The 22,255-nt window shown below is 28.3% G+C and overlaps 1 protein-coding gene across 2 annotated transcripts in view; it reads right to left on the bottom strand.

The window, feature by feature from the left end:
• me31B (ATP-dependent RNA helicase me31b) overlaps window positions 1-22,255 on the bottom strand; it is a 59,083-nt gene that overhangs the window by 30,449 nt on the left and 6,379 nt on the right. Inside the window, exons 2-3 of one of the 2 annotated variants that reach the window (XM_075368303.1) lie at window positions 11,495-11,954; window positions 8,399-8,440 (exon numbers count right to left, since the gene is read on the bottom strand). In XM_075368303.1, the coding sequence (XP_075224418.1) occupies window positions 8,399-8,440; window positions 11,495-11,568 (116 nt within the window). In that variant the 5' untranslated portion in view covers window positions 11,569-11,954. The remainder of the gene's footprint in view (window positions 1-8,398; window positions 8,441-11,494; window positions 11,955-22,255) is intronic. The other variant, XM_075368304.1, reaches the window with a different exon arrangement.

Here is a 22,255-nt window from a genome sequence, read left to right as displayed (position 1 = left end):
ATTTTTCTGACAAAGAAATAAATACAGGAATACATTATAAATAATGAATCTGATTTTGATGAAACAATTACTGCAGTAGGGATGAAAATTACAATTACTTTGAAGTTGTAAAAATGAATTGTATCTGTGACAGATAATACATACATGTAGAAAATATATTATCATTTACTGCAGAAAATTTAAAAACAACTATGTATATCAATCAAATTTTAAATGTAAAAGTTTTGCATTTAAAAAAGAAAATTTATTTCCCTAATTAAATTTCTGAATTCTGATTTTTACCTAAAAAAATATTGCTGTTCTAAGACTTTCAATGTGAATTTATACATTAAATCTGACGTTGTCTATTTCAATATAACTGTGAATAAAGAATTTTAATGTTACCATCTTATGCCAGGGGCACGACAGGAACGTTTTATTTTCAAAAACTAAACAATAATCTTTTCAAAGGAAATGTTTTTCAGGATTCAAAATTTTTTACCAGGGTCGTTAAGAAAGTTCTAAGCCTAAGATGGTGCAAGCATAATCAAATAACTATGTCAATTATCAATTATGATCATTAAGATGGCATACTGCGAAGTTTCAGATGCATCCGTTCAGTTGCTTGTTTGTGACAATCAAATCAAGCAAGCTGTTTGGTCCCTGGGATTATATCCCAGGGACCAAACAGTGGGTGGAAGCAGGTGAAAGTGCGTCAAAGAAAGCAAAAACAGTTCCCCCTGCAGGAAAGTAAATGTCTACGGTTTTGGGGATTCTTGTGGTGGTGCTCATATCTGGAAAACCAGGACCATCATTGGGGAGCATTACGCTTCACTACTGAATTGACTGAGGGGTGTGCTATTCAGGCTAAAATCATCTGGCCAAAAAGAAGAGTTCTTTCACCATGATAATGAGCCTGTAAACATGCCTCAGGTTGCTGCTGCTGAACAGCTTGTAATCTATGTTTTGAAGTGTTTCCATGTGTGATGTATTTGGCTTCCAGTGATTTCTTCCTCTTTCCAAACCTTAAAGAAAGGCTTGCTGGACAAACATTCACTTCAAATGAAGAGGTCAAGGCAGAGATAACAGCTTATTTTGCAATTATTGATCTAAATGTATGGCACTGCAAGGGGACTACAAAAAAATTCTAAAAAATCTTTTACTTTATTTGTCAGGCTGAGAACTTTCTAAACAACCCTTGTAATCTTACTCTGAACAAAATAAAAGTTTCTAATTAATACAAGATGTTTAAAAACAAAATAAATCTGGTTATTGCAGAGGCAATTGAGAACCTTTACTTAGAATTTTTCATAGAACTGTCTATAATTTTAGTACTATTTTATTTCATTTTTTTTTTAATAAGTTATGTTACTATTGATTTTCGATTGAGATAACAAATTTTACTTAAAATTCTACACTCCAACTGATGGCCATTAGATTTTGTCCTTATTTATGGGTTTGTTGTACCTTATTTCTAATTAGATTTACAATGTCCATTTTCTGATGTAATGCACAATGTAAAAAAACACAACCAAGAAGTTATGTCAGCATAGATTTAAGGAATCTTGTATGAACACAATAGGTATTATTAGGAAAGTGAATGAAAAAAGCCGATGTAATAGAATGATGCCTGTTTCAGTTATGTGACCAAGGAATAATAAAACACTTTGCTGAAAGAGCAGTTAAATTTACACTACAAAAAACTGATCAGCCTAAGTGTTTCATTGTTTTAACCAAAGGGAAAAAATCACAAATTCTGAAAAATGGGTAGAATTATCCTGAAATTAATTAAAAATAGAACCAATAAAAAAGTATTATGCAAAATACCAAATAAAGGATTTTGCTGAGATTTAGGCAAAATCAAAAATTAATAAGGTGGTGTAAGTGTCACTTAAAGAGGACAAATTCAAATCCTGACATTTTAGAAAAAAAGTGTAAACAGGTATGTTACTGTTAATTACTTACGCTCAGTGTTTTTAAAAAAAATTATAAACTAAATTGAAGATTAATTTTTTCTGTACCCAATAACACATGGTTGCCTGTAAAAAAAAATGGCTGCCATTATTTGAACTAATTACTTTCAGTCTGGATGAGTGTGAATAAGAGAGAAGGAATGCACGCGCTGCTTCATGTTAAATTAAAAATCATTATTACTTTAACTACACCACACTGTGTCCTTGTTTACAACATGAAGCAGCATGCACATTCCTTCTCTCTCGTTCACACTGAAAGTAATTAGGTCAAATAACGACAACCACTACTTGTGGACATTTTTTTTACAGGCAATCATGTGTTACGTATACAGAAAAAATTAAACTTCAGTTTAGTAAATAATTTTTTTAAAAAGCATGAGCATAAATAATTAACAATAACATACCTGTTTACACCTGGCAACTTGGAGATTGCAGCTGACAGAGCTGGCAAGCATTTTTTTTACATTCTTCACATAATTCTTTCAAATGACGTTCACTAAATAAATTCACTAAAAAAATATAGTTACAATTCATTAAGATAAACTAATTACAGTATATTTAATTAAAGGTAATTGTGGTTAATTTTTGCTAGACAATCTGACAGTAATGTATTAAATTATCATTAACCATTCATTTAAATCGAGTTTTATTAAAAAAAAAAATATACCTGCAGAAATCAGCTGCCGGATCTTGTACTGTAAGTACTATATTTATTTAAATCTTTAAAAAAACCTGTTCACTTGAATAAATTAACTGTTTTGGTGACAACAATGTAATTTATTTTTATTTCAATGAGGTTTCCAACGAAGAGAAATCTGCATGCAAGGTGATCAAATTTAACAATAAATAATTACGACTACATAAAATTATGGTGTTAACACATTTTGTTACCAATCAGTCCTGGATATTTCATTTATAAAAAATGAGGGGGAATCCAAGTATCATCATTCCATGGTAGCAAGAATATGTTTAAACACAGAATATTGTTTTAAACACAGAATATTGTTTCCAGAAAATGTTATAAATAAGCAAATAAAACGTACTAATAAAAAACAACTGATTAATAGCTATCTTGGTCGATTATAAAGATATAATAGTTGTAAGAATTTGTGAACCTCAAACTTAGGTGACAAAGTAGGGACTTTAGTACCAAAATGGCTACTGTACATTTACTATTCCTAATAGAATGTATTCTATTCATTTTGGCTTAAGGTAACACCATTAACCTCCTAATAAGGAATCCATAAAGTACTGATATCAGCAATGTAAGGATATAGGAAATATTAATCATAGGAAAGGTGCTGGCAGTGTACTTAGAGAAACCCAGGTAAAATGATCTCAACCCACCGGGTTGGTCTAGTGGTTAACGCGTCTTCCCAAATCAGCTGATTTGGAAGTCGAGAGTTACAGCGTTCAAGTCCTAGTAAAGCCAGTTATTTTTACAAGGATTTGAATACTAGATCGTGGATACCGGTGTTCTTTGGTGGTTGGGTTTCAATTAACCACACATCTCAGGAATGGTCGAACTGAGAATGTACAAGACTACACTTCATTTACACTCATACATATCATCCTCTGAAGAATTATCTAAACAGTAGTTACCGGAGGCTAAACAGGAAAAAGAAAAAAGGTAAAATGACTCATTGTGCGAGTCTAGAATGGGAATACTGTGAGCAAGACCACAGGTCTTGCTCACACTTAAGTGTTTAAACTTTATTCACACAGAACCCTGCTGCATGCAACACAAACTGATGATAAATCAGACAGTTATTGTTTCCCCCATGCATATAATTTATAATACACGAACCTTCTTCTCTTTCTCTTATATAATCTCTGATAGTCTTAGTTATATGTTTATGTAATGTTAACTATTACAACAGCATCTGGAGTACAAAAAACTCTCATGATTTTTAAAAGAAAGAATAAAATAGCCCCAAAAAAAAATAAAGTGTGGTTGTAGATGAAGTGGTTAAACAATCTTTTTAGACTACAGTGACTAGCACTACCAGTATGTTGGAGGATTATGGAATAACTTCTCACTCTGGTTTAATCGTTTAGATCTGACTGCAGGAAAAATTTCCTGAATGTTGGATTGGCTGCAGAGAACAAATTCCCAGCCCATTTAAGTTGTCAAACCAGTTTACGCAATGATGGTTTATGACAATAATTAACTAACAGACGTGTCACTAAAAAACTAATAACTAAAAAGACGCTCTGTATTAATATATGGCACAAAACTGAGTATCAGCTGATATTTTATGGGTATTAATGTAGTAGGTGATCTACCGCTGTACTTAGTTCTAACATGGGGCCACTGAAACGCTATATTGAAGTAAGAAAATAAATAAAATTATAAATATAATCCATCAAAACTTAATCTACACTTGCTAATCAAGGTTAGCGAGCCAAGTGTGCGTCAGTTAAGTTTGGTTAGATTATATTTATAATTTTATTTATTTCCTTACTTCAATATAGCATTTCAGAGGCGCCTCTAAGAACTAACTACAGTGGTAGATCCCCTACTTCATTAATACCATTTAATGACCCATACATGGAGCTTTGGTGGAAGTTACTTAAGATGGTAAATGCAAGTAGTAAATTGGCCTGCTTATAAAAACACCATACATTTGAGTAATCTAATTTGTTCTTATTTCATTCATCCCTGAAATGTAATCAATAATTTAAAGCTACCTCTTATTTCTAAATACTACTACAATAAGACCGATAATACATTAATTTTTTCAAATTACAAAAGAATTTAGAATTTTAGTCTTATAATAAACTTAATAATAAAAGAGATTTAATATCGCATCATAAAATCCCCAAAAAAACATGGATAAGTTTAAGTACTTTTTTATACATGAGAACAGGAAAAAGAAATTTACCAAATTCACACATCATACAATAAAATAAAAAAAAATATATATATAAATACATATATTTTAATAATTAACATGTTATGTAACCAATCAGTACTGGATATTTCATTTATAAAAATGAGGGAGAATCCGAGTATCATTTTATGGTAACAAAAATATTTTTAAACACAAAGAAATTCCAGAAACTGCATTTTGAAATATTATAGCATTATATGTCCAATAAAAAGTAACTTTAAAAAAATCTAAAATCAGATATAACAATTCCTACAAATATGAAGCACTTAATTTATATACAATTAACTCAATAAATTTTATATATATTCTTATTATATAAATTAAGTATAAAGAAAGAAATTTATTAAACCTGCATTACCATATAGAAATAAAACAAATTTTTTATTAAGATTAATACATAATTACACAAAATATTTGTCAGGAATGAGTAGTTGATTTAATCCAAGTATAAAAAAGCAAACTGTCCAGGATACTTGACTGGATGGATTGAGGGAATTGTAGTAAAACCTTGATCACAGTACCATCACAAAATATAATCATTATTTTAAAAGAAGTGTTTTAAAACTGTAGTAATAAATAATTTTAAAAATATGATATAATAAAGGAAATATGTTAAAATACTAAATTACAATCAGTATAAAAATATAAATTTAGCATTACTGGAAATCATTTGAGCTAATACTCTTCACATAATTATGATAAACAACAATGGAGAAAATTTTTTTTTAATATTAGTACTATTTAAAATGATTTATGAAATTGAAGAAATAACCTTGGGCTTAAAAAGTGTTACATCAAAGAAACCAGGTACAAATACGTATGATAACTATTAATCAGTTTAACTCAAGTATCATAAATACTTGCAAGGATAACAACATGATAATAAACATGTTATATAGAAGGCGTACTACTAGTACTAGATGAAGACTAATTTCATTTAAAAAAGTTTAATTTAAAAAAGAAATCTCATTCTGGCTGTCAAACTAATTTTAAAAGACAAGCTTAAAAAGAATAAAGCCAATTGTAGATCTGGAGAAAAATGAATTTAGATTTGTCATCGTTGAAAAGGCTTTTGATAATCTAAAATAGAATAAAAAAAAATACTTACAATTAAGTAAAAATCATTACTAGGTTTATGGGCAACATATTATTAAGAAATCAGAATTAATTTAGGTAATAGAAAGATGTGAAAGCAAAAAAAAAAAATTATAGAGGAAGACAAAGAGCAAAATAGATACAAAAATAAATTGAAGATATAGCAATATGAGGTTAAAAGATTAACACACAACAGAAAGGAATGGAGAAAGCATCAAACCAATAAAAAATGATACTGATGATTACAAAAAAAAGTTTTTTAATTGACCAACAGTAAATTACTGGTTGTGCAAAAGATCTTCAAAATTTATTTTAAATAAAGTGATAAGAAACAAGTTTGTAATTAATTAAAAATGCCAATAGAAGCAAAATGAGGCACTGACAAAGACATGTTAGGTCTGTTCAATGCTGTTATTAGTTCTATTAACTGATTTGATACTTTTTTTAACAAAGTTTAAACACATGAAAAAATAAAAATTTTAACATGGTTCACATTCTTTTGGTCCCCAAACAATTCTGAAACCCATCTATATGCCTTAGAATCTAGATTTGGTTTGTTAAAGGAACTCCAAAAATTAAATTCACAGAAAAAAAACACTATATAAATATATAAAACAAACATCCGGCTCACATACGAATACATGGGCACAATTAATGACAGGGATGGTTTATGATACTTCTAAATGAATAAGTATGGTTTGATTTTGTTGCAGATGAAATCAATTGGGTCATTTCTGAGAATTACTATATCAAATAAATTTTCTCACATTATTTTTTAAAAAAACACTTTTCTGAACTGTTAAAATTTAACAGTTTTATTGGCTGAATCTACATAAAATAAATCATTGAAATGGGCACTCAATGGTATACAAGATTATTATTATTAAACTGCGTTCTTAATATTACTAGAATCTACAAGTACATACTGTCATTCTCCAAAAAAATAAAAATAATAGTCTAGGAATTAAGTAAGCAACTTTCTTAACACTTGTATATCAGCAATTTATTATATTACATAATACTGTGAAAGTTATTTCTACAGTTCTTTAAAAATATACTTATAAGTCTACAAAAAATAAGACTTGCAACTCATACATTTCTAATAAGTGCTGTTCAACAACTAATATTCTTGCTGGGTTCAACTCTTAAACCAATTTTGTTCACTTTGATACTTGGTTATAAATACAAATATAATAATACAAGAAATATATACAAGGTTTTCACAAGAAACTCTGAGTTAGATAATGTTGTATATTACCTGATCATGTTCAAAAATTTACAATAGCTAAGTGTATCTCTATAAACCAGTAGAAGTAGGATATTGAATATCATGTATTAATTGGAAAGAGGCTAAATTTTTGGAGTCTATCTTGAGGCTGAATGAAATAATCATACCACTGAGCTCAGAAAAAGGCTTAATAAGATCTAAGTTTTCTATCTGCCATGTCTTGCACAGGATAGCGATGTCTACTTTGTAAACATCTATCTACTTTGTAAACTTTCAAACCCAACTAGAAAGTGGGATAATAATTTAGGGTTTGGCTTCTAAGATATTAGGCAAGCTGCTTCAAAAATACTCTTTCCATAGATTTCAACTCCATAGTGTGGAGCAGTCTGGGTATGGATGCATGTCTGTATAATGGCTTACCAGACTCGCTGTATACTGGTTTATATAAAATTACACAATGAAAATAATTTTAAAATGAAGTAAAGCAATTTTTTAATCAGTAAACTATTATATAATTGATTAATACCTTTAAGTAATTGATAATAAGAAATAAAATATTGCTTGGGATAGTTGCTTAACCTTTTTATTAATGTTTTTTTCTGAATAAATAGTACAAAATTCTATTATATTACTGCGAACATTATTGTTTATATCAGTTTTGTACACCATTTATACAAATTGTATGTTGATCTGTTTCATGTCTATGCACTTATATTTAAGCAAGACGAAAATCTTATCAAAAGATTTTAACATGGATTGGATTAATATTACTATTTTTGAATTATATAAAACAAATTTTTAAGTCAGGATTAACTATAACATAAAGACTAAAGCAAGAACTAAAGATAATCAGTATAATCAGGAAAGGCTTCAACATGTTTGAAAAAGTACCAAATAAAATTGCTTTACCTAAATAAACTGGCAAGTTTTGTTGAAAATAAAAAATATTTTGGAATAAAAAAACAGCAGAAAGAGTAATAGAATTCTTTTTTTAAAGTACAGACAGATTTCTAAAATGGTATAAATATTGTAACAATGATTCCCTTATACTTTAAATGTAAGTGTATCCATTGATGATTTTACAAAACATAGGAACTAAATCCATACATACACAAGTGCATGTATTAATATTATATTTTTACTTTTAACATCAAAAAAATTTATTTAAATATGAAGTTTCTGTTATTATTATAGATTTTTCTATATAATAAAATTTCTATAAAACAAACCTTTTATCAGGTCCACTGACGATTTGCTTCATAGAAGTTTGACTGTAAAACAATAAGAACAAATAACGTAATACAAAACACACAATTACTCATTTTATAACTTACCATAATAAAAGTTGTCTTTTCCATTTCTTGAACATAAATAAAATGAGGTTAAAAAACCAATCACTTGTTTAATTCTATCAATTATTAATTCACCAAATAAATTATATAATAGAAAAGTATCTTTAAAGTTAACTGAACATTTTTCAAGTTACCAATCAGTAAATGGACATTCATTTATAAAAAAAATGAGGGGGAATCCACATATCATCACATGGTAACAAAATTAATTATAAAAAGATGAGGTTTATAAGATCATAGGGTTAAAACAATGATATAATATATATATATATATATATAATAATGGTGGGTGTTTTAATTGATAATAGCTTCAGAAAAAAGCATTATAGGGATGAATTGTACGTTACATAAAAAGAAACATTCCAAATTTCTTACCCGCTTAGATTTTGATGTGTACTCCCTTAGCTGCCCTACAGATATGAAGACTATATTCAGTCTCTTGCCATGCATGGCAGAGAACAACTGGCATGATAAAAGATGATGCGTCATGCATCAGTGATCCTTTTTTTAAACAGACCAGATTTTGAACTTGAACAAAATACATTTGTTTTTAAATAACCCCAAAAATAGAAATCCATGGGGATTTCTATTTTAGGCAAACCGTCCTTCTCGTCCTACCCATCATTGAGAAAACGTCTCGATCAGAAAATCCTATACGACTGTGGCAAAAAATGGAGGAACTCTGTCGGAAAATGGAATTTGGGGCACTGCATACCCTCCTAAAATATCCAGAAAGATGTTTCCCGTTATTTTTTTTTTCATCAGAAAAGAAAATGCCAATTTTCCTAAAAGTCGTGAAAGACTTTTTCACTGTCACACATTCAATAATGGGATATGGAGGTTCAGTACCCATATATAAAAATTATGCTGACGTTCTCATAGAAATATGAAAGTTTGCTTCATCACTGAAAATAAACTTCTTTAAAAAAATCATCATCCTGCTCTAACCTATCTAGAATGTTTACAACAAAATCAAATCATTTCTTTTTGTCTGGTGGATAAAGATAAAACCTGAATTTTGTACGCAGTGAGACAAAACAGTTTATTCAGCACAATTGTTTTAGGACGGCCGAATTGTCTAGAATACTTTCGTACGGATTTCTTTGGAATACGATTGGATTTATGCAAGAAACTTGTTCACACTGCTTCAACTGTTTCATCAGACACTGATGGCCATCCTGGATGTGTTTGCTTCAGTAGGCTGCCTGTTTCTCTGAGTTGTTTGTCCCTTCTTCGAATGTTAGTTTCATGCAGGAGAGGTTCTTCATTGTATACATGACTGAATTTACACCCAACATGTGTAACCGACTCAAACATATCAAGCCGAAACACACACTGAACCTTCCTCTGCATTGCAAACAATGACTAACATGCATGTGCTAGCTTTTGCACACATAAACTTGGAGAGTTTCTCTTTCATTTAATGTACAGTTCATCTCTATACATTGCTTTATTCTGAAACTATAACCATTTAAAACCCCACTGTTATTTTACAGACATGCTGCATATAGTTCTACCATTAATTGTATAAATATATTTATGTTACTTTCCTCTTTTAATGTCTTTAATACAAAGCCTAACACACACAGTCTGGAAAATCATACGTTACTCATTTCACAATTGTAGCAATACATTCACTACATTTTTTAAATTTACTTAATCCATCCGTCTAATAATTTCTTTGAATTTGAAACAAATTTTTAATAAATGGAAAGTGTCAACACATTTACACTAATCTGAAACTCTAAAAAGTATATTATGTGAACCCAAAGAATCCGTTCCTCACAAAAAGTAATGTCATTCTTGTAGGTCTGGATTACATAGATCTGCATGGTCAGCGAATTTCAAGTATTTTAAGTAACATGAAAAAAGGTAGCAAGATATTTCAGTTTTTTAAGCGATAACATATTTTACATCTAATTCAAAACTAAAAACCTTGTTCAAATTGTCAAATTAGGCAGCATTATTACAAAAATGTTATTTTAGGAGAATATTTCTTAATTGAAAATTCATCATAAAACTATGTTTATAATTTATACACTGGAAGTTCAAATGATAGAAATGAAAATATTTCAGTGACAAGTTAATGAAAAGAAATACATTATTATATAATAAAAACAAACAGGAAATTCATTAGATTTAAACAATTTGAAAAATGAGTTTCAGAAAATTTTTTTTTGAAAATTGAAAAACAATTTAAAAAAAATATAAAAATGTTACAACATTAAAAATAAATAAAATACATGAATTTCTATAAGATTTACTATAGAACTTCAGTACGAACCCAGGGAAAACCCAAGAACACACCATATAACAGTATTTGAGCCAACACCCACTTCTATCATGCTGATCTGTATGAATGTGATAAAATTGTATAAATAAATTGAGCATTTTTCAAGCTACCAATCAGTAAATGGATATTCATTTATAAAAAAAAAAATGAGGGGGAATCCAAATATCATCACATGGTAGCAAAATGAAAGAAAAAATTAGCTCTTTAAGATACAAAATTTAGATAAACTAACAATAAATTAACTACAGCTATGAAGTAAAAATATTTAACCTAATGGTACTAGGAAAGAATAAAGCTAAATTAGTACAAGTTGATAAAAAGTGAAAGCTTTAACTGAAGAAAAACATAATTAAATTTCATTAACATTACTGTATCATTTTTTAAATGTCCAAAATAAAAGATTAAAAAAAAACATACAATTACACAATAAAAAACAACACAGAATGGGGAGTAAAATTTTTTTAGTAAATTACACATTTTACAGATTCTTCTGCTATAAAAAAAAACCCTAACTTAAATCTTCATATATATATATATATATATATATATATATATATATATATTGAAAAATGGAAAATTATTATATATATATATATATATATATTACAGTAAATTAAGGAAAAATTGAAGCATACTTACATAAAAAAAAAATTACACATAAATTTACACATAATACTCACAATTTATTATTGCGTATCTGATTCTTGTTTTGAAGTCCAACATGGTTTGTACTGACATGTGTTTCAGTCATCATGATTATATTTCAATTAAATATTATTAATTAAAAATCACAGATATGATGATTGTTTTATTTTACTTTCACTAAAATTTAATTGATAATAAATAAATAATGTGTGGCCAAATTACGGCCTAGTCTTTCTGGACACTTATTTACACTGATTAAGAGGGTTGATAATAAAAATCAACCCTCAAATAACTTAACGAATAAAACTGGATCACTTTCTAATTTTCCACTATCATAATACTATAATAGATGAATTAAATATTGTTCATTAAGCGACCTCATGTAAGCCAGCTGACAATTTAAAAATTACCCAATGAACAAAGAAATTTATTTGTGGCATAAATTTATCATTTATGACATGCACACACTGAAAATGATTTTTCCAATCTCAAATCCTAAAACAATGAAAACAGAAAACAAAATCAATTAAAAAATAATTATAAACAAACAAGTAATATCATTTAACACAAACAAAACAGTAAACAATATAATATCTAAAAAGTTTGGAAAAACATACTGATGTTTTTCATTAAAAAAAATTTCATAAGGAATTTAATTAATAACCTTATTTATTACCTTATGTGTAATAAAATTTCTATGTAGGAAACAGTATGGGACAATTTCAAATTATTTAAATAATGGCACAGAAATCTGGAGAAACATCACAATTAAATAGAATATTTATGCTTACATAAATTTCTCCTATGCATTCATTTTTAAATTAAATATCAGGACATTTTATAAAATCCTGGTCATTAACAATCTGCATAGCTAGCCTATGCAGATTGTTCCAACCTAGCGTATACAGTAAGATATATGTTAAAAGGGTTCTACAGTCACAATTGCTAGGTAAAGATAATAATATTCGTTTGAAGGCAAGTTTTTGAAAATGTCATTATTAAATTTAGGCATTAGTGTTTTATGGAAAATAATTTAAATAATTATTATGTAAACCAGATGAATTTTATTACACATTCTTCATGTTATCTTAGAATTAGTTTATATTTTTGTAAGAACAAAGTGCAGCATTAAATACATCAAACAATACAACCTCATAAAACATTAACACAAAATAATTTAATAATGGTTGAAAGCAGCGAAAAAATCATACTATACTTGTAAAACAATAAACATAACAAAGAAACATATATATATATATATATGTTTATAAACATGTCATATAAACACATAATATACGTATACAACAGAAACCACAATCTTAAATCAGAAAATGTATCAAGTTCTGGGAACTAAAAAAAAAAATAAAATTATTTTTAATAACCACATATTTAAGGGCTTTTTATCAACAGTCAAGCAGCAATAATAAAATTCAACTTCTTGTCTCGTGCGTGAAAATCACAGTCACATGGATTTTTATCCATGTAGCTGTTATCATACTTTTATGTGGTACTTTAAGTTATATGCAACCTTATTAATGTATCACTATTATATTTAATAAATGGTGGTTTACATAAATCCTTTGGCAGAGCACTAGCTGCAGCTTTAACAACCTTTTCTTTTGTAATACAAGATAAATGGACATTCAGCATTTTGGTCGCACTAATAAACTACACAATAAGAAACTGTGAATAAAGCCAGTAAGAAAACAGTTCAATTAAATTCTTTTTCTAAAAATAAACAACCGTCCTTAAAATTTCTCTTTTAAAGCAATCTATTTGATCTAAAAGAGAAAACCTCTTCATTTCTCTACAAGTTTCAGTCAGTCCAAAAAAATCTATATATATATATATATATATATAGATATATATACAGTGTGTCTCATATAAAACGCAACCCAACTTTATATTGGTAGGTATTGAAATAATAAAAAGGCATGTGTAAATGTAATTTTTATTATTACCATCCATTACCTTACATTTAGAGTAAATGTTGGAAGTGGCCGCCATCTTCTTGAATATAAGCTTCATTTCTTTTTACAGCGTTTCTTGTAACTTTTTTTCAAAGTTTGTGGCTGGATATTTAATACAGCTTGTTCAATATTGACTTTCAATCGTTCAAGTGTTCGTGGTTTGTTGCTGTAGGCTTTTTCTTTGAGGTAACCCCGTATAAAAAAATCCGCCGCAGTCAAATCTGGAGATCTTGGTGGCCACAAGCCTCGACCGATAACACGATTACCAAAGAATTCCTCGACGAAATCAGAAGTTGAACCTGCATAGTGCGATGTCGCACCGTCATGTTGTAGCCAGCAGTGTCTTCCTCTTCCAAAAGTGCAATGAACTGAAATAAAATATCCTGATATCGTTCTGCATTAATGGTGTACTCGAAAAAAATAGGACCGATTATTTTCTTCCGCGATATCGCGCACCACACACCCAACTTCTGCGGGTGTAATTGTTTTTCGTGATAAACGTGGGGATTTTCAGCACTCCAAATTCTACAGTTTTGGCCGTTTACATAGCCATCCAAATGAAACCGTGCTTCATCTGTGAAAAATAACGAATCCATAACGTTAATTCCCTCACGCAGAAATCGACGGAACCATTGACAATATTGTAGCCGTTTTTCTTTGTCGGGCTCAAGAAGTCGATGAACCGTTTGAACGCGATAAGGTCGTAATTGTAATTGTTTGGTCGCCCGATGAACAGTTAATTTAGACAAATTAATTTCAGCAGACAAACGTCTGATCGATTTATTTGGCGAGGCGAGTAATCGGTCTTTGATTTCAGCGATTGTATCTGCATTCAACACTGACGCAGATATTTTGTGTTCCTTGTTATTAACAGAACCGGTCTCTCTAAATTTTTCAACTAACCTTAATACTGATGTTTTGTTAGGAGCCGGTTTATCCGGGTACTTATGGCGAAACAAATCTTGCACTGCAACCACTGATTTCGTACTGAAGTACGACTCAACAATGAAAACACGTTATAGCGAAAACACCATCTTGTCTCTAGCAATACACTGAACGTTATGATTGCATTGTTGTTACTATTGATAGTTCTACTGCGTCGCCGCGATGTTCAGATGTTGGACGAGTCCATTTCAGTAACGAGTAGGGGAGTAAGCTTGACTTTTGAAATTTCACGGATGAGTGATTGATGGGTTGCGTTTTATATGGGGCACCCTGTGTATGTATGTATGTGTATGTGTATGTGTGTGTGTGTGTGTGTGCATATACAGCCCAAAAACATTTTATATACATTTTGTTATACCACTACTTAAATTAAATTTGGTAGACTGAGTTTTGTCTTTATTTAAGGTCAATCCATTAGCTCTAAACAACTCACAAGCAGCACATATTACAACTTCTGATCTGTTATAAGTTTTATTTTAAAAACAGCTGTAAGCAGATAATTTAAAATCAACAACTTTACATCATCAGGCTGTATTCATAATTAAAATCATCTTAGGTATATACACATACTATTATAAAAATAAATCCAGCCTCCTATTAATGTTATATTGTATTTCAAACAAAATCAATCCACAACAAAAGACTTTAATTTATTGTAAAACATTTTTTTTTTTAATTATTGAATTCTTGTATCAAAAAGATCTCATAAAATATTCAAATTTAACATACTAGCTAACCTAAATATAAAATGTTTAAAAATAACTTGACAACATGGTTACAAGAGTGATAAAATGTAGAACTTGCATAGCTTTGTATTGCTAATAGAATTCAGTTATGAAGGCAAACAATTTAACATCAACTGAGAAGAGTTTTTAAACATAAATTATGAATCTAAAATTCAGATTAATGAGCCGAAAATAAATAACAGATTTATTACGAAGGCACAATCATGTGGTGAATGGTGTATGAATCCATTGACATAAGCATTAAAAAGAAATTCATGACAAGCAAGTGCTCAAATGTCAACAAACAACATATAGCTCTGAATGAGAAGCCAAATATCATAAATAACATATTTCAGTAACTAAAATTTATTTCCCTAACTCAAGACACCAAAGTTATAAGTTAAATGGGTATCAGTGACTCAACATATATAAAAATAAAGTACTACATTGGTCCATTATAAGACAAAATACATTATATTCTGACTAAGGATTCATAGGTAACACTTCTGTGAGATTTTAGAAAGCAATAAATATTAAAAACTCATAAAATAAATATGCTGATATAACAATACTAAATTTTCCAACCATAAAAGAACAAAAATTTAAAAAAATTGCAACACTAAAGTGAAGCTCAGCGTTAATTTTTCAAAATAGAGATCTAACAATAACCAAAAGTGAACGCAACACACACAATTTTTCATTCCATTTTTATCAATCTGTTTTACTTGGATATGTTTTACTTTTACTTAACTTCAAAATTCTTAAATTTTTATTGAGTTTTTGTTAACTTTATTCATATCAATTTACTCAAAATCAAAATTTGTATAAGTTTTTTTTTAATCTTTACAAGTTTATAATTTAACAAAATTATTTTATACCAAACATAAAATGTGTTTTTAACCCAATTATTCGTCTTCTGTCCCAGAGTTTTCAAAGACTACTAAAAATAAAGTTTTATGACCAATTTTTTTCTATTTTTCAAAATAGATTTCATACAAAATCAATGAATTTACCCCTTAATTACATTCCCATGAATTACAGTCTGGCTTAATGTTACTGAAGGCGCAGAAAACAGGACAAAATCTTTTGCTAGTGAACACTTGCTAACAAGCGTTTCTGAACTTATGTCTACAAGAACTTTCTTTATTTTCACCAGTAGAAAGTATGTCTTATACTTTGTGAATCACTGTATTATGTGTGCGACACACACAATTAAATCAACTATTGCAACATCCCTTCAAAGAAACTTATTCAATAGCAATTAAAAAAAAAGTTACAAGCAAAGGAAAAAGTTATGTTAATTTTTATGTTTAAAGTTTTTGCTGTAATACAAACCAACTGCAATACAAAGTCCAAACAATAAACAAAGTATTTATAAACAACAAAAGTTTCTGAGCTTACCACTTGTAGATGGCTAATGGAATTATTATAAATAATAAAGAAATCTCATATAGTAGAGAAATTAGGATATTATGAAGGTAGGAAGAATAACAATTATAAACACTTTAGATGTGTAAATAGAAAATCCAAGGTTAATGGAAGAATGGGCTGAAAATGGGGAGCTAAGGAAAATGGCTATAACTGCTGCAACAGAAAACAGAAAGAGGAACTGATATGCATACTGAGAATGAATTACCTGCTGGTGAAAGGATTTGATTGAAACCGTTTAAGGAAAGGAGAAAATAGGATGAGAAAGTAAAGTAGTACCACATAGGTAACGATATTATGTTCTTCAAACAAAAACATCTCATATAACTACCTATCTATCTAATTAGAACTTATTACTTTTAAGCTATTTTATTATTAAATTGTTTATTAACAAATTTTATGAACATAAATTAAATTATGGTTTAAAATTATAGACCTGTTGATGATTAACAGTTAGTTTACAGAAAAATCAGAATTTGTGTTAATACATTTCCAATGATTTTTTTTTAGTCATGTTCAAAATACCTCTCCTTAACTGTTTTTGTACAATTATTTACAAGTAATATATTTTTTTTCATTGTCATTATTTTATATGAGTTTGTGTGTGTGTGTGTGTGTGTGTGTGTGTGTGTGTGTGTGTGTGTTGAAGACTAGTATTACCTAGTTTACATAGATGAATAGCATAATGTACTCATACAAGAAATAGTTAAAGTCAGTGTTATGAATTTTTTAGATTGTTTTCAAATTCAGGCCAAAACACTTAGCCTGAATGCATATTGCATTATAAACATGAAGGGTTTTTAAATGTGTCTACTTTTTTGTCAATTCTGAATAAGTTTTCTATCATCATCTGCATTCATTTGCTATTTTTTTAAGAACTTAAATAAGTGCCTATTTGTTTTATCATAAAAACCAGAAAAAAATTGATTGGACAACTGGTTGATTAGCATGTTGTATTCTTGATTAGCAGGTTTGGATACAATTTCTAATAACAGTCTATCATTTTTCTAAATCCGTCTTCATTAAACATTCCTATGTTGTAAGATAAAAATGAATATTTAACATCAGATTTTGGTTATTATTATTGTTATCTGAATTTGAAGTCTTACATATCTTGTAATTGAAAAACAAAATCACTTTTTAAAACAAACTTTTGGTTTGATTTCTTAGGGTAGTTTGATCCTAAGTTAGTGACAATGTTCTAAACCACTTCAGATGTACGTCTATGTTCAAAAATAAAAATGCAAACTTTTTTATTTAACCTATAATTATTATGTAACAATATTAATTTTTATTATAACCAAACCTTACAGCCTTTATTATAAATGTACTACAGTGGTAGAATAATAAAAAGGAAGGTTGGAAGACTGAACCCGCACACAAATGATCAAATTAAAAAAGATATGAGGATCAATCAATTAAAACAAAACACAGATGTAAAAATAAAACTTTTAATAAAAAGGATTCTCACACAGCTTTACAATATAAATAAAATATAATATTCTTTTTGTGCGAAAGGCTGTCAGTTTTGAGCTAATGAATGAGTTTTTATATGTACGCTTATAAAAAATGAAGTTGCATTTACACTAGTTGTGATCTTCAAAAATTAATTATTACTTCAAGCAGCAATAGTATCAGCAGTAAAAACACAGGCAAGGAATTTTAGTTCTGTAAATTACACTGACTAGAAAAGGAAATTGCTTTATCCAAAACTGCTGATCTATTCAACATTCTGTGGACATTTCTAGGCTCTAGATAGAACTGATAAGACACCATTTAAAATCAGATTAATTTTTGAACTGATACATACATAAATCAATAATTAAAATTTTCATGAAACCTTCTTCCTTAAGAATAGCTAGCAAGATTTCTTTCAAATTTTACATATAAAAAATGTTCAATTTTATACTGCAGAATGACCAGAAAATATAAAATTAAAATAATTTTAGCAATAAATAATAAGTGGCATGCATGAAATTTATATTCAATAAAATACAACCATAATTTCTAATTACAAACGCACATACTTGTGTATTGCATAGAGCACAATTGAATTTCTTACTAACCTTTCAGCACACAAGCATATGTCATACCACGTTACCAGGAAAATGAAATGCAAGTAGAGAACAGAATGAATTACAACCAAAATTACTGAATAATATCAAGTGCAAACTTGTTCAGTTCAAGACAACTTGCAACTACGATTAATGTAAAATAAATGATAAGAAAAATGAAAAACAGACAATTGTAATATGAATTGATAACAGACAAATCCAAAAATAACAATTAAATATTTCCTAAATGGAATTAAAATTATTTTCTAATCTAATTTTCATATACATGTATTATGACTTTTAGTTAGTCTTATTAGTTACTTACTTCATGGAAGACAATGTTTTATCATTAACTTTTCTATTATTTCAAATTATAATTAATTATTCTCTTAAGTATACAAATAAAGTACCTATATAAGCTTAAAGATAATATACACAATTCAATACAAAAGTAGAATAAAAATTGTCTGTTAATAAAGGACAGAGGGGGAAAAAAACATGCGACATACATGTATGATAAACTGAAAAATTTATTTAATACTATAGCTTTAAATGAAGTCATTAAAAATGAAATTATTTTTAAATAATCAATACTCTGGTAACTCAATGCCATTTTTTAAAAATTATTTTATAAATATAATACAATTTAACAGCAGTCAGTAAATGTATTACAGTATGACAGCTGGTCACATCCAGTCTTATATCCAACATTACAGAGGCAGGGCTGCTAACTGCCCTTCAAAGAACAAATTAAACTAGATATTTAAATCCAGTTCAGAAAATCTTTAAAAATTTATGATTACAAAAAACCACATCTACATATAATAGATACAACTACAAGAGGGGAAAAATTCTTGGATGTAATTTCCATAAACATTTAAATAATGGTTTAACGTCTTGTTTGAATAAGAAACCTACAACTGGCCTCAAAAATTCAGTTGTAATGGAGCAGCAAACACTAAGAAATCTTTTTAAAAAGTGAGTGTATTATTAAAGGTTAGCATACGTTTTAGCCAATCTTAACAATGAGTAGAGAGAACTTTGGGATAATTGGTTCAGTAATGAAAAAAATGCCCATCACGTTACCTCCCAATAACACAGATTCATCAGCAGCAAATGCTTTGTGCTAGTTATAAAAATCACTGAAGATTTAGTGTCCATAATTCTGTAATTTATAAATTTCAAATTGCATTTGTAATTTATAAATGCTTACATCACCGAATAATTACATATCATTTATTTATTTAATACAATATAGACTGTAGAATTAAATATAAATAATATATATCGCTGATGGGTGAATTGGTTAGCAGGATATTATGTGAAAATCTTATGTGGACACCACATGACTTCCTTGTACGCCTATTTAATTACATGTACACATTTTTTTAAAATGAAAAGTACATAAAATTTAATTTTATTAACTTCTGATATTTTTTACAAATATTTTTTTTATTGAATTATTTTTGTAAATTTTTTTATAATCAGAGGTAATAATTATTAATAAATCAATATATTTAAATTAAAAAATGGGAGATGAAGTCGGATTGAACCGATGTGTCTTCTTCCCCTTGTAAGACCAAATATTTAATTATTAAAAGTTTATTTGGCTATAACTCTGGAACCAATGAAAACAAGTACCACTTATACATATCGTTGAAACGCTCTCAATGACGGGGTTATCAAAGGAGAAGGTGCATAAATAGATGTTACAACAGTCCTAAATTTCAACATTCTACGGCTAATCGTTTTTGAGTTATGCGAGATATATACATACATATGTCACGCCGAAACTAGTCAAAATTGATTCAGGGATGGTCAAAATGGATATTTCCATTGAGATCTGAAAACAGAAATTTTTTGTAATCACAACACTTCCTTTACTTTGTACAAGGAAGTAATAATTATTGGACTATTATTATTCCACTGCTAAGTAAAGAACTATGTGATTTGTCCTCAGCAAAATTTTCATGCTGACTTTAAGCTGGATGAATAAATTATAATACTATACGATCAACACAAAAACTATTAAGAACAAGTACAAATAACTCAACTGCTAAAGATCACAAAAACTATGTGAATTTAGTTTTAACATTCTCTCTCTTTTAATGTGAATGTACACATGTTTCAAATGATTGTTAGGCAGTGATTCTTAACTAATACAAAAATTTAATTGTGTAAAGTTGACCAATTAATTATGGTAAAACATTTAATGAGTGTAAAAGCAAACTTCATAGATGCGCTAACTATAGTAAAACATCATAAATTAAAATAGAAAACATAAAAGTATGAATATATGAATATGATCATTACCATTTAACAATATAAAAAGGCTAACTTCCTAAATGCAATTTGCTTATTGGGTATTATCAGAACAATGAAAAATAATCATATATGACAAAAATATATATTAATAACATAAAAACAAAATTACACCATTAACAAATAAAATTTTGAATTAATAAATATTATTAGCTGACTAAAACAGATGTAAAATCTCATTCAAAGTTCAAAACTATTGTTTAAAACAGCCCATAAATATATATATTCTTGAACTTAATAATAATAAATAAAGTTACATAAATATACACACATATTTGTATGATTAAATAAGCAAACAATGATAACTGCTATTTTATGACTGCCATATAAATTTCTCAACAATTATTACTGATTAATTTAAACTGGTTTAATTTATTATCGGCTAAAAACAATCTAGAATCAAAAAAGTTTATATATTCAGGACTAAAATATTTCAATTATTTTTTAACTTAATCTTATAAATTTATGGTAACTAATTCATTAGTGAAGATGAATTGGCTTTCTTTTTACAAAAGTTTATTTGTGCTGATTATAAATATTTTTTCGAATATATGATCACTAAAATACAAAAAAAAGGCTTTGAAATATAGGTTAATAACAAAAACCACATGCATCATGGGAGACTGATTTTTACATTATCATCTAACAAAATTCAATATTTTTTAATTATGTTTTTAATAGATTTGTTTAGACTACTTAAAGAAAAACATGATACAGCCAGATCCCCCTGTTAACAACTTACTATAATAAATTAGGTTATAGCACATGAAAATTGTTTTGCCTGAAGATTTGAACCCTGAATCAAAGAAATGAAAGGTGGAAACCATTACTCTGCCACATAGATCTTCAAATTAACATAGGATACAATCTGTTTATGTTATCAGAAAATAAATACAACTAATAAGATTGAAAGTTAAAACAGTAGAATCGGTACTATTGATTTGGGCATTGTCCAGAATATGAAGAACACTTAAGCTAACTGGTGCCAAACAGAAGTGTTAAGAAAATGAAAATAAAATCCTACAAAAAAAAATCTCAACAACACTCAAAATACACATGCAGTAACATACTAAATCTTTAGGTAATAATATATAATACAAAACTGGTATATGATCACTCAGAATCTATAATTCTATAATAAAAATAGGTTTTGTTTAAATTGGCATTTTTATTTATCAATTTAAAAAAAAATATTATCTCACAACAAAGAAAACTCCTGCGATTAGAGCTTTTCTGTACTTTAATCTTTTTGAGGGGCAGGGTCCTAAAGACATTAAGCTATAATTGGAAAAAGCAGATTGTTTTATTTACTTCAACAAAATAAAAGATAACACAACTTAGATAAGTTAATG

Source organism: Lycorma delicatula, chromosome 6, assembly GCF_047948215.1.
Source record: "Lycorma delicatula isolate Av1 chromosome 6, ASM4794821v1, whole genome shotgun sequence".
NCBI lineage: Eukaryota > Metazoa > Arthropoda > Insecta > Hemiptera > Fulgoridae > Lycorma > Lycorma delicatula.
The sequence above is the reverse complement of the archived record's forward strand: the minus strand, read 5'-3'. Positions and strand labels throughout refer to the sequence as shown.